The sequence below is a fragment of the Panicum hallii genome, chromosome 7 (assembly GCF_002211085.1).
Source record: "Panicum hallii strain FIL2 chromosome 7, PHallii_v3.1, whole genome shotgun sequence".
Lineage (NCBI taxonomy): Eukaryota > Viridiplantae > Streptophyta > Magnoliopsida > Poales > Poaceae > Panicum > Panicum hallii.
The window spans coordinates 47,939,553-47,955,654 of NC_038048.1; the positions used below are offsets into that span (position 1 = coordinate 47,939,553).

Genomic DNA, 16,102 nt, shown 5'->3' on the forward strand with positions numbered 1-16,102 from the left:
GTGCTCCTCTTCTTGTGCGGCAATTGGCTCATCAGGAGCCTGATGAATGGGTTCCTCTTCCTCATTCATCATCACCACAGGAGGAGCCATTACAGGTGTTGACATCGCAGTGACTTGCACTGGCGGTGTTGACACAGCGGGCAGCGGGAAAAAAGATTCCCGGGATTGGGTGTATACACCCGCTTCTCCTCAAGATCAATTTTCCTTGCTGTGCCGCTCCCCCGGATCATTTGATCTTCAAGGAAGACTGCGTGTCTCGTTTCTACAAATTTTGTAGATCTGTCTGGGCAGTAGAAACGAAAACCCTTTGACCTTTCTAGATAGCCAATAAAATGGCAAGATACCGTTTTGGAGTCTAGTTTTGCAATGGTCGGGTTACACACTTTTACCTCAGCAGGACTCCCCCACACCCGCAGGTGATTCAGTGAGGGTACTCTTCCTGTCCACATTTCATACGGCGTTTTCGGCACCGATTTACTTGGAACTCTGTTGAGAATATGAATGGCGGTTTTCAGGGCCTCCATCCATAAACTCACTGGTAATGTAGAGTAACTGATCATGCTTCGCACCATATCCATCAGGGTACGATTTCGTCTTTCAGCCACTCCGTTCTGCTGAGGCTCGCCCGGCATCGAGTTCTGGGCTACTATGCCTTGTTCCATCAGAAACTTCGCAAAAGGTCCTGGAACTTGGCCATATTGGGTATATCGACTGTAGTATTCTCCTCCACGATCGGATCTTACGATTTTAATCTTTAAATCGTGTTGGTTTTCTACTTCGGCTTTGAATATTTTAAATTTATCCTAACACTCCGATCTTTCTTTAATTGGATATATGTATCCATAACGGGAATAATCGTCTGTGAATGTTATGAACGAGTCATATCCATCCACACTCTTTACATTGAACGGACCACAGATGTCTGTGTGAATTATTTCTAATACACCTGTGCTCCTCTTAGCATTTTTCTTTATTTTCTTAACGAATTTGCCTTTTATGCATTCAATGCATTGATCTAAGTCAGAGAACTCTAATGGAGGAAGAATTTCATTTTTAATTAATCTCTCTATTCTCCCCCTCGAAATATGGCCTAAACGACAGTGCCATAATTTCGACGACGCATCTTGAGTTCTCTTACGTTTTCTATTCGCGAGTGTAGACGAGAATACATTCGCACTCTTATCGCATACGGAATTCACACTTTCGCGTAACGATATCAAATAAAGATCATTCTTTCTAAATGCAATGAAAATAACTGTATCATTACATTCGATCAAACACCTGCCATCTCCAAATAGACAGGAATAACCATCTTTGTCCAGGCGAGACACACTAATTAAGTTTCTGTGTAAAGATGGAACAAATAAAATATCTCTAAGAACAATAATGAAGCCAATGTCGAGATCCAAATGAACATCTCCTACTGCTTCAACGTCTGCCTGAGCTCCATTTGCCACTCTAACTTGCTTTTCGCTTCTTTGAGTGGTTCTCGTCGAATGGAATCCCTGCAACGAATTTGCAACATGAACAGTTGCTCCTGAATCAATCCACCAAGTGGTTCTTGAATATTCTATATACAAGGATTCATTTACAAAAGAAATAATGTTCTCACCTCTCTTTTCCATGATCATCTTTAGATATTTGTGACAGTTCTTCTTGTAGTGTCCCTTTTCCTTGCAGTAGAGGCATTGGTCCTTATCAACTAGAATCTGTCCTTCCTGAGGTCTGTGTTGTTGAGAGCTTTTTCCTTTAGAGGAGGATGAAGAAAAAGATGAAAAATTGCCTTTAAAGTTGGCATGCTTCTTCTTGTTTACATAGTTTAAGGATCCGCCAGTGGTGGATCTTATCCTTTCCTCCTCCTGAACACACATCGCAATAGTCTTTTCTATATCCCAAGTTTGTGGTTGGGTGTTGTAATTGACAACAAAAGTGTCAAATTCTTTTGGCAACGAAGCAAAAACCAGATGGACAATGTGATCCTCCTTAAAGGCAAGGTCCAATGACTTAAGCTTGTTGTTCTGGTTGACCATGCGATGAATGTGTTCTCTAATGCCACCGCCAGTGTATCTTTCTGAAACCAGTTGTTTAATCAACTGGGTTGCGTAAGTTTTTGAAGAACTAGTGTACTGGTTCTTTAATTTTTCAAGATATTCTATGACGGTGGCACAATCTGGGATTGAGCCCATAATTGCAGGCTCAATCGTGTTTTTTACCACTGCCAAACACTTCTTGTTGGCAGGGAACCATTTTGCATAAAGCCTCTCATAATCTGCTCTTGCTTTCTTATAAGCAAGCTCTGTTTGCTTCCAGGAAGCATCTGTGTCTGTGTCCTGTCTCTCAGGAGGCACAGGCTCTGTGGGAGTCGGTGTAGCTAGAACCCAATCCAATTCACCCATGATGAAATAGAGGTCCAGCTTTCTGTACCATTCATTGTAATTGTCTCCCTTTAATATAGGAATATCGTTGATGGAAATCATCATTGATAATCCTCCTGAAAAATATTCATGAGTGGTGAAAACATTAAAATAAAGTCAAATAAATTATTGTATATGTATAAATACGACGTTGGTCATAAGTTAAAATATGCAATAACCTTGTGTATTAAAACTAAAACACCGTTGGGCAGAATTAGAGATAATACATGAAAATTATCTATCAAAAAATTGAGGCATAATCTCTTTTTGTATTAAATCTAGAATACCGTTGGGCATAAATAGAAATAATACATGAAAAATATCTATAAAGGGTAATTCAGTAAAAAAATTGCAATATTGTCACTTGTTAACGTTGGTCAAAAAGATAACAATATTACGACTCAGAAAAATATCTATTTGCCTTGAATAATTTAAATTATCTCGTTGGTTCAAATTTAAATTTCAAGACAAGTAATCAAAAACATATGAAACTGTGTAATCTTTGCAGCGGAAAAACTGTAATTCTATCAAAATATGTCTAAATTTGGCTTTTATAAGCAGTGCATCAAAGTTCTTTCAAGTTTGAATTTGAAATTCATCAAATTCAAGCAAATTCTATAGCAAAATGAATTCTGAAATTGAAAGACTGGTGCACTGTGCTTTCTATGGAAAACAGCCCAGCCGGCCCAATCCTTTTCGCGGCGGCCCAGCAGCAAGCCGAGCTCTCGCGCGCGCGCGGCCTGCTAAGGCCCGGCCCGCGTCCCCTGCTCACCCCCGCGCACGCGCTGGCGTCGTCGGGTGAGGCAACCTGGGCCCGGGCCGCGTATTCCTTCTCCCGCCTGGGCCAAAACTAGCCCAGTGGCGCTCGGTCGATCTCGACCGTTTGATTTCGATCAACGGCTCCGCGTTCGTTGCGGCCGATCAAAACCCCCCCGAGCCGTTCACCCCGAAAACCCTAATCCATTTCTTTCTCTCCCCCGATCCCCCCGGTGCCTTCTGTTTTCCACCCACGCGAGGGCGAGGCGACCGGCGGCGACCGATGGCGATGGAGCTGGCGGCGCCACGGCGAGCCCCCTCGCCGGCGCGCGCGTCCACCGCAGGGTGGGCGCGCCGCCGTCGAGCGGCATCTCCGTGGCGCCCAGATCTCCGGCGCGGCGAACGGCTCCACGGCAACTCGCGCGGCCCCTGTCCACGCGAGGTCCAAGATCTCGCTGGATCTGGTCGGCGCACCGGCGTCCCGAGCACGCCGACGGTGGGTGGCGCAAGAAGAACCAGGTAAGTTCTTCTGTGACCGTCGCCCCTCTTCTGTGTGTTTGCTAGGGTTAGGGTTAGGGTTAGGGTTTCGCGGGTTTTGCACTGGGTTTTCTCTGGGATCTTTTCTGGGGTTCTTTTCCTCTTGATCTTCCAATACTAATCAACGCAAGTAGATTAGGCAACTGATACCAATGTTAAATATTTGGATCGGATACCGCATTGATTAGACTAGGGGATGCTCTGTTTAATTAACTTAATCGAGTAACAGAGGGGAAAAGAGAGAGACAGGAGAGGGCACGGGTATACCTTCGTGCCCTAGGGCGGCAGCTGATGCAGATGAGCCCGCCATGGCGATGTAGTGCGGGAGCTCGGGGTGGTCCGGCCGTAGACGTTCACGCTCGCGGTGGCCGAAGGTGTGGCCGCGTCCGTGGGCTCAGAGTCGAGGCAGGGGCGCCGAAGACGGCCAGAGGAGCTTCCCGCCGCTGACCGCGCACAAGCTAGATCGGCTAGGGTTGACTGTGGGTGGGGTGGCGGCGGCCGGTGAACCTCATGATCCGAGCCGCTGGCCCCCACCTTTCTTTTATAGCGCGGTGCGACGGGAGCCCACCAGCTAGAGTTGAGCTGGGGCGCCCTCGATCAGGGCGCAGGGATGAGGTGGCCCATCGGGCCCGTTGGGATCCGATGGGCCAGGGAGATCAAGTCTAACAAAGCCTACCCGACTTTAGTAGTTCTGGGTGGGCTAGTTTTATCTGTTTCAGTTCACAATACTAACATAGTTTGCTTATCTCAAACAAGTCAAAATTATACCATTAACCATAACATCCAGAGCTGGACATGATTTTCCATCTTTTCTTAGGTCAAGCATATACATCTCAAATATAACATGATTTCCCATCTTTTCTTAGGTCAAGCATATACATCTCAAATATAACAACTCCCTACAAAAGCAACCGATATGGATAGTATGGTGAATATACACAGGGATGCAGTACCTAACACTGCCATGGCGAACTCAATCTGGCTCTGCCACAGTGACTCATGCTTTTCTACATGCTCATGAGGAGCGTATGCTGCGAGTTCGTGAGGCCCAAACACCAAACACAAGGAACCAGGACACAAACAAGATTGCCCAATATTGCATAGACCCATACTGGATTCTCGGGAAAACCTGCAACCATAAACAATCATCATAAACCATAGGTATACGGACATCACTTTCTGCAGATTAACTCTCAGTCTAAGGTAATAAGGTCAGGCAAAAAGGAAATGCCGTATTATATCATGAAAGATCACCATCTACTTACAAATCTCAGGGATATTACTAGAGTCAACGCACATAAACCTCCAAGAAGCATGTGAAGACCAATTACAGCAGCTTTCTGCACAAAACAAAAAAAATAAAATCATACTTCCCATCAAATGCTTCATTCATAGGACTACTTTTGTGCATACATAAGCATTACTTTTCCTTTTCCTCCAAAGAGCAAGAAATCCTTGCTAATTAGCTGAAAATCATATATAGACAAAATGGCAGAATTATAAAAGGAAAGAAAGAAATATGCATGTGAGTACAAGAACAACCAAAGGCTACAATGGGGCAACAGCATCTAAATTTTCTAATTCAGACTCACACGTTACATCTACAGAACAGAAGACTGTCATTATAACAACCTTCAAATACAGAGGACCACTTCCATTAACTTCAAAGTTGAACAACAACAACAACAACAACAACTTAGCCTTTTGTCCCAAGCAAGTTGGGGTAGGCATTGTGAATTAAGGTAGAAGACCTTCTCAAGCAGGACGAGAAAACCCCCGATCCCCTGCCCCACCCTTACACAGGGCACCGTTACCCGGGCCGTAACCCGTGTGAGAGCGGGCCGATCCACGGGCCGTTGCTATTTTCCATATGCTTTGGCATGTAGGCAGGCGAGGGGATTTTTAACCTCAACCTGAAATTCGCTCCCACAGCGAGTCGAACCCAGGACGTGAGGAGTGCTACTGAGGCCACCTAACCATCTCAGTCCGGCACCCATTCGCAGTTGAAACTACACTAATAGTTACAAACTGCACTTCTGTAAGGGGAAAAAAAAGAGAGAAAGAAAACCACATCATCACACATGCAAATATGTTTTATCAGATAGCAGTATCCTTCAGTTGATGGTATTAACATGTGGAGAACCTTAAGAGGATCGATAACCTGCTTTATGCATATATAAAGTTCTTTCCTTTTTGTTTCATCTATAAAGCATCTAATTACAATTGTGACTGCTTGATTGTTTTTTTTTCAGCTAAACAAATGGGAGGATCGTTTGCTGTTCTGCTAAAATGGAAATATGAGAAAATTTTAGTAATTATCCGAAGGGGTGTGCAGTTGAATTCATAAGTTGCAATTTTCAAATGCTGCCAGAGGATACATAAATAAGAACAGAACTTTTTCAGACATGCATACCTTGCCAACATGTGGAGCAACCAACCATGCAAGAACAATGACAGCTAGGCCAATAGCAACAAGAACTCCAGTACTCTCCAAACTCCATCTTGTATGTACCCGCCTCGCTGCCACGATACTATGCTCTAGTACAGAATTATTGCTTGGACTAAGTGGCGGTTGATCAATGTGCCCTTGAGAGACAGCCATGTGAGAGTTATGAGGGTTGAACCAAGATGATATCTCGCTAAGCCGCTGCCTTCGTATTGCCGCAACAGCATCTGGGTCAACACCTGTGTCTGCCACAAGCTGCAAGTATGAGAGTTCCCCTGTAGATGTCCTTTCCCTGAGAGCTTCATAATCCTTCAAGGACGCGAGGACCTTGTTGAAATCGTCAGGCCTTACATTTGCAGCAATACTTCCACATATCTCGCACACAGTGGATCCATGGCTGATGAACCACTTCAATGCACAGGCATAATGCGCAAGGGCAAGCTCGTTCTTGCAGGAACAGCCTAGATCCACAAGATGATCTTGTTGGTGCATGGGGCCTGATTCGACGTCAGTAGAGCATACGAAAATCTCCCCCTCGGGGCTTATAAACTCAACAAACCTGGGAGCATTGGTTCCATCGTTTGGCCCAGTGATGGCATCCTTGCTGGTGGAAGTCTTGGTAGAGTCATTGTTGGTCCTTGGGGCGGAAGGCTCTCGAGAAGGCGGCACAATGCCCAAGAAACCTAGGGCAGACTCGCCTCTCAAATCAGGCTCGACACAATGACAGACCCGGCAAAGTGAAAGGCCAGAATCCTTATCGGTGCTGCAGCTTGATACACGGGGGATGCCCGGTTTGTGGTGGTCATCAGCAGTAGGCGAGTTGTCAGTTTGATCAGTGGTGTTGGGTTGCGGATGCTGTTCCTTGAGGCCCATGTCGGATCAGAGGATCATTTGACGATGTTCAAAACTTCAAGGTGTATCTCGTCCAGAACTGAAGAAGGGAATAGGTAGCCGATCATAAGGTCAATGCCAATGCGTATCGGGCAGCAGAACAACTAGAGAGCATGGATAAGATGATTGCAGCTAGAGAGAGTGGACAAGTGGAGGGTAAGGGTGCGGTCCCAACCCCCAAGATGTGTGTGTAACACATGTCCTTGTGAAATCTGAGTACCCAACCCAGATCACAAAATGATGAGGGGGATTGGTTGGTATGTCCCTTGACGCTACTTGTAGTGCGGTGTGGTCTACTCTAAACGAGTGTGCATTGGCTGGGTGGCTCCTGATGGGATTGATGGTAATCCAGGAGGCTGGCGTTGATGATACTTACATCTGGAGCTGAGGCTGGAAATCAGGTAAGGGAATGTACCTGGTTGGATGTGTGAAGGGAAGGGAACCTGCACGGGCCACTTCAGCATGGCACATACTAGAGTCAGCAGGAGGACGAACGAAAGAAAAGAAAGGATGGATCGAGTGGTAGCAGCTAACCTTGTCGCGCGCGGCGGAAGAAGGGGAAGCAGATATATCTGACTGAAATTGATGATGGGGAATCTTATCTGCCCGCGAGGCTCCTAGCTTAGCATCAGCATGGGGATTTCGATTTGAGGGGAGGGAAGCCAGGCAAGCAATCGAATCACCCCCTCCTACCTAGCTGATGCTGCTTCCTTGCCTGCCCAGCGCCCAGTGCTCGCTCGTCGATTCGATGGGATGGGATTGCTGCTGGCCGGAGGCGGCGAGGGAGGGGACGAACACCACCCCATTGATCTACGGGTCCTCTCCTTTTCCCTCGCTGACCGGCGGGCCCCGCGGGAACTGGTGGAATCTGGCGGTGCGGTGGTCGAAGGCCCACCGTCCAGCGGCTCATGCCAGCTGCTGCTCCGCGCTGGAATGTGACTCGCCAGGCAGCCCTTTTCTCGTTAAATTCCGGAGAAAATTCCTTCCTGGTGCCTACTGAACTTACCTCTTCCTTCCTTAGCTTTTTCTTTCCAAAACTTCTCTATTTGGCCCCGTAACTTCATTTCTTCCCTAAACTGATCTTTCCGTTAGTTTTGAGTACTAACATTATTACCAGCCACGTAAAAAGACTATTTTACTCCTATTTATATTTTTATAACCAAATCAATATTGGTACACGTTTCTGAACATTTTGAAAAAGAGAAGTACATGTGCATGTTGCAGTGGACTATTTTCGCATTATTTATAATATTTTGAATAGATTGACCTTAATTTTAACAAAAAATTATGCATGACAGTTAAGCTGATAATATATTTGGATTCATGACAGTTGATCCTAGATCGTTTCTTTGAGCTTCTCATACGCCAAATGATTTCTGTCAAACAAACTGGGGCGCTGTCAGAGTACATTGAGCGTTTCTTTGAGCTCTTTGATCAGTTAGTAGCTTACCACCGCACTACAGATCCTATGTACTTTACTATGCAGTTCATTGAAGGTTTACGTCCTTATTTACAGGCAGCTGTGTTAATACAGCGGCCTCCAGACCTCGATACTGCTATCGTTCTTTCCCAATTGCAGGATGAGGTGGCGGTGAATGCTAAGAGAAGAGATATGAAGCGGCCAGCTTACAATGGTTCCATCAAGCCAAGCAGTGCTTATCCATTGCCTCTGCCAGCTCCTCCTAAGGATGATAAGTCTTCTTCTCAGTTTGCTGAGGGCAGCCGTTCTGTTGATCAGTTCAGGAACAAAAGTGCTGAAGACAAATGGAGGTCTCTGCGTGCTATGCGCCGGGATCAAGGGCTTCGTCAATATTATGCTGAGAAATGGTCTAGAGACCATAAATGTGCTGAGAGGGTGCAGCTTCATGCAGTCCAAGAAATGATGGAAATTCTTCAGCTCTCTGAAGACACAGGTTGATCACTCTGTGGAGCAGATATCTGAGCAATTGTTTGTGACTTTATCAGCAGCTGCAGTGTCTGGTGCTCCAGTTCCAAGAACCATGTGTCTCACTGGCTCTGTTCAGGGTTGCCCTATTCAGATTCTTGTCGACTCAGGGAGTTCTCATACCTTCATCAGCTCTACTTTGGCCAACAAGTTGCAAAGCATATCTACAATATCTAATCCTGTGCAAGTTCAGGTAGCCAATGGTACAATGCTGGTCTGCTCTTCTGTCATTCCTCAGGCTGCTTGGTCAGTTCATGAAAACCTTTTCCATTCAGACTTGAAAGTGTTAGATATTCCTGCTTATGATACGATATTGGGTCTTGACTGGCTGGAGTCCTTTAGCCCTATGAAAGTGCACGGGCAGCAGAGATGGATGGCAATTCCATACCAGAATTCCACAGCTGTGCTCTATGGTACTCTGCCTGAACTGCCTGAAGGTGCTGTTGTACAAGTCTGTACTGTCCAGATTACAGCTTCTGATTCTATGACAGTATCCTTGCCCCAAGAGGTCCAAGCTTTAATTGAAGAGTTTGCAGTGTTGTTTGCAGTTCCAACTGAGCTCCCTCCCCCAAGATCTTGTGATCACACTATTCCTTTAGTGGCTGGTGCTGCTCGTGTCAGTGTCACGCCCTACAGATATGCGCCCAAATTTAAGGATGAAATTGAGGCCCAGGTCAAAGAGATGTTGAAAGTGGGTTAATTCAGAAGAGTGCCAGTCCATTTTCCTCTTCTGTCCTGTTAGTGAAGAAGAAGGACAACTCTTGGCGATTTTGTGTCGACTACAGGCACTTGAATGCCATAACCATCCAGGGCAAATATCCAGTACCAGTTATTGATGAGTTTTTGGATGAACTTGCACATGCCAGTTGGTTTACAAGCCTTGATTTAAGATCAGGTTTTCATCAAATCAGGCTTAAATTTCATGGGGAGGAATATAAAACAGCTTTTCAGACACACTGTGGTCATTATGAATTTAGAGTGATGGCATTTGGTCTTACTGGTGCACCAGGGTCCTTCCAAGGCGCCATGAATTCTACTTTGCACCCTTATTTGAGGAAGTTTGTGCTTGTCTTCTTTGATGATATCTTGATCTACAGCAAAACCTATGAAGAACATGTTACTCACATCAGATTGGTGTTTGAGCTGCTGGCTAAAGATCAGTGGAAAGTGAAACTATCTAAATGTTCATTTGCTTTAAGGCAAATCAGTTACCTGGGACATGTTATCAGTGAATCAGGTGTTGCTACAGATCCGCAGAAGATATCTGCTATTGCTCAATGGCCCACTCCTAATGTGAAAGAATTGAGAAGCTTTCTGGGATTGGCTGGTTATTACAGAAAGTTTGTCAGAAATTTTGGCACTATCAGTGAAGTCCTCACTGATCTGTTAAAGAAGAATAATGTGTTTGTTTGGACTGAGCAACATGCAACTTCATTTGCTGCATTAAAGGAGGCATTGTGCAAGGCCCCTGTGTTAGCCTTACCAGATTTTTCCAAGCCCTTTTCTATTGAAACAGATGCTAGTGGCAAAGGAGTGGGGGCTGTGTTGATGCAAGAGGGCCACCCTTTGGCCTTTCTTAGAAAAGCTTTGGGCCCAAGATCTAGGGAACTATCTGCTTATGAGAAAGAATATTTGGCAATTCTCTTGGCAGTCCAGCAGTGGAGGTCTTATCTTCAGCATGGAGAATTTGTAATATTTACAGATCAGCGAAGCCTGATGCAATTAACCGAGCAGAAGCTACATACTACTTGGCAGCAAAAAGTTTATTCCAAACTAATTGGTCTGCAGTATAGAATTGTGTACAGAAAAGGGTGTGACAACAGGGTTGCAGATGCATTGTCAAGGAAATCAGCTCGCGAGGGCCAGTGTGCTGCCCTGTCTGAGTGTGTGCCACAATGGTTAACTGAAGTGGTGCAGGGCTATCAGTTGGATTCAGCTACTCTGGCTATGATAGCCAAACTATCTCTTGATCCCTCTGCCTTGACAAACTATACTTTGCAGAAGGGGTTAGAATAGGATATGGATTGGAGATAATCCTGAATTGCAGAAGAAATTGTTGCAAGCATGCCATGACAGCCCTATTGGCGGACACTCTGGGGTCCCTGTCACATATATGCGAATGAAGAAGCTTTTTGCATGGAAAGGTATGAAAACTGCAGTCCAAAACTTTGTTGAGTCTTGTATCACTTGTCAGCGTGCCAGCCAAACCAGACAGAACAAAGCTTCCTGGGTTGCTGCAACCCCTTCCAGTTCCTGAGTCAGCATGGCAAGTGATTTCTCTTCATTTTGTTGAGGGCCTTCCAAGGTCTGGCCATGCCAATTGTGTGCTGGTAGTTGTGGATTACTTTACTAAATATGGTCACTTCCTGCCATTAAGTCACCCTATCACTGCTGCTGTGGTCGCCAAGACCTTTATCTCTAATGTCTACAAGTTGCACGGGATGCCTTCTGCAATAGTTTCAGACCGGGACAAAATTTTCACTAGTGCCTTTTGGAAGGACTTGTTCAGCTTGGCTGGTGTGGAGTTGCATATGAGCACAAGTTACCATTGGACCAACACAACGTTAGATTCTTTAGCTTAGAATCACTTCTGTTTTGTTAAGAACAGGAGAGAGATATGAGAGGAGTGGTTTTGTGCAGTGAAGCTAACAATATATATTTCTATATTACACAAGCTTAGATACACAGGAGGGGTACATATCCTTTTGCAGGAATTTTAGGTCGGTGCTACAGTACCACTACAGTAACCGACGTTATGTTAGCCTGCGCTTTACATCTAAAGCAAAATCCAAATTTACTACTACTCACAGCTGTCAACAGTTGTCTATAACTTAATGGCTAAGCAAAGTACATCTGACCCTACTGGTCAAAATAAAACAAAACTCATGGATTATCTCACATAGGAAGGTTGAATCAAACCATGAAAACTTTCTTGCGATGCTTTGTGAATCCTGTCCAACCAAATGGTTGCAGTGGCTACCATTAGCCGAATACTGGTATAACAATTGTGCACATTCTGCCATTGGCCGATCGCCATTTGAAGCCTTGTATGGATGCAGTCCTAAACACTTTGGCATTTCAGCATCTGATGCCGTGGCTGTCCCAGAGCTTTCAGTGTGGCTTCAAGACCGCCGAGTGAGGGATGCTGTTATTAAGCAACACCTGAACCGTTCCAGACAGCGCATGAAAAGGCAAGCTGATAAGCACCGGTCTGAGCGCGTCTCTGCTGTGGGAGACATGGTATTCCTCACGTTGCAGCCATACGTTCTAACCAGAAGCTATCCTTCAAGTACTTTGGGCCTTTCAAGATTGTTGCCAAGGTGGGGCAGGTGGCATATAGACTGGATTTGCCGGCGTATACTTCTATCCACCCTGTCTTTCACGTGTCTCAATTAAAGCAGGCTGTCTCGAAAGATGCTCAGGTATGTCCTACACTACCAGCTGATGTTGACTTGCTGCGTGTTCCTGAGGCGATACTGCAGAAAAGGATGGTGGCTCGTGGTGCTCGTTCTGTGCATCAAGGGTTGGTGCGCTGGTCTGGTTCGCCGGATTTCATGGCTACCTGGGAAGATTTGGGGTCGAGCGGGTTCTCAAGGGGGGGAGAGTGTTACAGCCCCGGCTCCGAGGGTCGTAGATGGGCCTCACCAAGGTACTCGGCCTAGGAAGCCCAACCCAAGAGTATCCGGTCCCGAGTGGGCCAACATGCTTGCACGATGAGCTGGGCAATGCCCGTGTAAGGAGAGTTAAAAATACGCGAACTCGAGAGGAGAGAGGACATCGATTAATCTGTAAACAATCAACTTCTTCTCCAATCAATCTGTCCTCTGCTCTTCGGCGGAACTATCTCCGAGTTCTTCTTCCTCCAATTCCCTCCTACCTTTTCCCCATTACCCTGCTGTGCTAACACAGTAGATCTTCTTTTATTACTCCCCAACTTGCTTCGTAGAAAGCACCAATATAGCCGTCCGGTCCAGGGGCCTTATCAGCTGCAATTTCCATGACCACTGCACGCACCTCTTCTTCAGTAAACTCCCCTTCCAAAACACTAAGGTCATGCCTAGGCAATCCAAGTCGTTCCCAATCCAGGGTGAAAGGTCTTGCTCCTGGTGGTCCAAAATGGTTGCTAAAATGCTCAAAGATATGCTGCTCTTTATCAGCATGTGTGTGTACTTGACCCGAGTCAGTTTGGAGCTGTCTGATGTAGTTCTTCCGTTTCCTGCCGTTGATTTGTAGGAAGAAGAGCTTGGATTGTGCATCTGCTGCCTTGATTTCTGTCAGTCGTGACTGCTGTTTGGCTCTGCTCTTTTCCACTGCAGATAGACCCCAAAAAACATGCTTTGAGATCACGTTTCAGTTGTACTTCCAGTGTTGAAAGTTGCCTGAACTCGTGCACCACGTCTAGGATGCCAATCAATTGTTTTGCTGCACAAAGAAGCAGCCTGACGTTCCCAATGTTTGATCTGGACCACTGCCTCAGTTTTGCTCCCGTTTGCTGCAACTTGATGTGTAGCCTGAGGAACGGGTTTATTGGTGTAACCTCACGCTCCCAGGCTTGTTGGACAACTTCATTGTAACCCTGTACCCTTGGCCAAAAGACCTCGAACCTGAACCCGCAGTACTTCTTAGCAATTGTGTTACCCACCGACGGAAGGGGGCAGTGGTCAGAAACCAGGGAAGACAAAGCTTGAAAAGAGCACTCCCGTAACATTAGGTCCCATTCCGCTGTGCAAAAGGCTCCGTCAAGTAAATCGCCTCCCTTGCAATTTGAAATGATTGCCTGAACGAGATGGGCAGATATGCAAATGCAGCTATTGATATGGTACATCATCTGTTTCCCAAGACCTGATGAAATACTCCACCGTTTCCTCTCGCTTCTTCAGCAAATATATGGAAAATTATCTCATGTCTAAAGTGGGTTAGAGGCTTGATCGGGTGCATTTCGTTTATTGCATTTGAACTTTAAATGATCAAGCAGAGCTCCTGCAATATTTCCAAAAAAAAAACGAACTTTAAAGTTCACTTGATAGACATGCACACCAATGAGTTAAAACTACCATGTCCTTAACATTGCTCAGGTCAAAGAAAGCTTATTTGATCCAAGCTGTTATTTACCTATTAATCAATTATTAAATGTATGGTATTTATGTAACCGGTATGGCCTAATAATCCTACAATTTTTGCTGAAGGACACACAAAAGAAAATTGCACAGGACTGGCGGCGTCGCGTTATCCTTATTTGGGCAGGGCAGCCAATAGAGGCAGGCCAGCTGTCGGCGGGGCTCCCGTGGCTGGAGGCCTCAAGCTGTCGTCATTCGTCAACCTTCCACAGCCACAAGCCGAAGCGGCGGACGGTGGCTCTGCGCTTCGACGTCGCCGCAGCAACACCACCAGACACACCTTGCTTTGCCAGTTGACATGGGGGGCCTTGCTGCTCCTGCATCCTGAACGAATCGATCTGATCTCCCCAGGTAGCCTCATGATATGCATGCCAGATTCCATCATCTGAAGCTTTCGTCAATGGCGGCGCGCGGCGGCGCGCTCTGCTTCTCCTCCTCGTCCGCCGCCGCTGTCACGAGCAGCAGGAGGGCGGGTGGCTGCAGGCCGGAACCGCCGCGTTTCTTGGTCGTCACCTGCGACGCCAGGACAGCGGACGTCTACTCCTCCCTGGTAAGAATCAAAATGCAATGCTTAGAATTGGTCCCTCCCTCCCGGCCGCGTCATTCCAATTTCCAATCAACAGTAGTCGATCCATGTCCTCAGGCCGCGAAGCTACTGGGTCCTCCCACGACCTTCAACGCGGCGAAGCTCAAGGTGGAGTTCGCCGGGGAGGAGCTGCTGCGGGGCAAGAAGCAGCCTTTCCCCAGAGCCTACACCCTGACCCACTGCGACTTCACGGCCAACCTGACGCTCGCCGTGACCGGTCCCATGACCAGCGAGCAGCTGCAGAGCTGGCAATCGACGCTGCAGCGGGACGACGTGGTGGCCGAGTGGAAGGAGGCGGCCGCCGGCGCCGGGGAGATGACGCTGCACGTGCATTGCTTCGTCAGCGGCGCCAACCTCCTGCAGGAGCTGGCGGCGGGTTTCAGATACTACGTCTTCTCCAAGGAGCTGCCGCTGGTTCTTCTTCTTCTTCTTCTTCTTCTTCTTCTTCTTCTTCTTCTTCTTCTTCTTCTTCTTCTTCTTCTTCTTCTTCAGCTGGCTTTACCAATTGCAGACTTGTAGTAAGCAAGATTACTCGCTCATCAATCGATCGATCAGGTCCTCAAGGCTGTGGTTCACGGCGACGCGGCGCTCTTCTCGGAGCGGCCGGAGCTGATGGAGGCCAAGGTGTGGGTGCACTTCCACTCCAGCTCCCGCAAGTACAACCGGATAGAGTGCTGGGGGCCTCTCAGGGAGGCCACCAAGAGGAACCTGCTGGATGGGCGGCTGGACGAACTGCAGAGCGCAATCACCAGGAGGCGACGCAAGTGGGCGAGCCCAGAGACAATCTTCAACGCCCTGGTGGCACTTCTCCTTTGACAGACAGAGCAAGTTCAAGGGATGAGCAGCATAATTCTTTTGCTCTGCTGCTGAATGCTGATGCTGGCACGTGCATTCTTCAGTTCCTGTGGTGCGTGTACCATATTTATTAATCAAAAGTTCTTCCTATGATATGATTGATGTACCATATACATCAAAGTGAAACGCTAGTTGATCTCCTGCTCTGCTTGACACCCCAGTTGCCATTTGCAATGTGGGTGCTTGCCCCTTTTTCAGGACTGGTGATTGCTTGCTGCTCCAGTCCAGTAGTTGACAACATCAAGTTTGGCAAGCGAATTCTGTAGTAACGTACAATATCAAGAAATCCAGCAGAGGAAGCAATATAATGATTCATCATTCAGCACGATACGCTAAGCTGAATGATGAAGAAAAAATGCAGTATCACCTACATAAACGATCGATTGGTTCACAAAAAGGCAAAAAGTGAAGTGGACGGAATTGGGTTTTCTTTCTTTCTTTTACAGCCTGCCCTGAAAAACTTGGCAACGGATAGGTCGGTTTGGTGTCATCGGTCCATCACTCTGCCTATCTTATATCATGTGTGTATATATTTCTACTCTCTCCGTTCTAAAT

At 46.6% G+C, this 16,102-nt stretch overlaps 2 protein-coding genes across 8 annotated transcripts; one reads left to right on the top strand and one right to left on the bottom strand.

Annotated features, from left to right (window-relative positions):
• Positions 1-4,449: 4,449 nt before the first annotated feature.
• Positions 4,450-7,876, bottom strand: LOC112899350. 5 transcript variants are annotated; one of them, XM_025967782.1, is made up of 6 exons: positions 7,579-7,876; positions 7,460-7,499; positions 6,121-7,084; positions 5,132-5,173; positions 4,973-5,047; positions 4,450-4,836 (listed from the first exon to the last, which is right to left on the bottom strand). In XM_025967782.1, exons 3-6 carry the CDS (start codon positions 7,024-7,026, stop codon positions 4,723-4,725), a joined length of 1,137 nt encoding a protein of 378 aa, XP_025823567.1. In that variant the 5' UTR covers positions 7,027-7,084; positions 7,460-7,499; positions 7,579-7,876; the 3' UTR covers positions 4,450-4,722. The 5 variants fall into 5 exon arrangements, with proteins under 5 accessions (XP_025823567.1, XP_025823568.1, XP_025823566.1 ...); XM_025967783.1 differs by having other exon boundaries at positions 7,421-7,499; positions 7,579-7,835; XM_025967781.1 differs by having other exon boundaries at positions 6,121-7,499; positions 7,579-7,834.
• A 6,391-nt stretch (positions 7,877-14,267) lies between these two features.
• On the top strand, positions 14,268-15,981 carry LOC112901722 (protein STAY-GREEN LIKE, chloroplastic-like). Of its 3 annotated transcripts, XR_003230341.1 has the most exons (4): positions 14,278-14,656; positions 14,750-15,106; positions 15,248-15,599; positions 15,709-15,981. XR_003230341.1 is itself a non-coding variant. In XM_025970692.1 (3 exons), exons 1-3 carry the CDS (start codon positions 14,471-14,473, stop codon positions 15,303-15,305), a joined length of 645 nt encoding a protein of 214 aa, XP_025826477.1. In that variant the 5' UTR covers positions 14,268-14,470; the 3' UTR covers positions 15,306-15,342. The 3 variants fall into 3 exon arrangements, 2 of the variants coding, with proteins under 2 accessions (XP_025826477.1, XP_025826476.1); XM_025970692.1 differs by lacking the exon at positions 15,709-15,981 and having other exon boundaries at positions 14,268-14,656; positions 15,204-15,342; XM_025970691.1 differs by lacking the exon at positions 15,709-15,981 and having other exon boundaries at positions 15,248-15,688.
• The last annotated feature ends 121 nt before the right edge of the window (positions 15,982-16,102 follow it).

Coding starts and splice junctions, on each gene's coding strand:
- LOC112899350 (XM_025967782.1), bottom strand. CDS start 7,026: ATGGGCCTCAAGGAACAGCATCCGCAACCCAACACCACTGATCAAACT. Junction 5,174..6,120: donor TTGCTCCACATGTTGGCAAG/GTATGCATGTCT, acceptor TATGATTTTCAG/CTAATTAGCAAGGATTTCTT. Junction 5,048..5,131: donor TCTTTGGAGGAAAAGGAAAA/GTAATGCTTATG, acceptor TGTTTTGTGCAG/AAAGCTGCTGTAATTGGTCT.
- LOC112901722 (XM_025970691.1), top strand. CDS start 14,471: ATGCATGCCAGATTCCATCATCTGAAGCTTTCGTCAATGGCGGCGCGC. Junction 14,657..14,749: donor CGGACGTCTACTCCTCCCTG/GTAAGAATCAAA, acceptor CCATGTCCTCAG/GCCGCGAAGCTACTGGGTCC. Junction 15,107..15,247: donor TCTCCAAGGAGCTGCCGCTG/GTTCTTCTTCTT, acceptor TCGATCGATCAG/GTCCTCAAGGCTGTGGTTCA.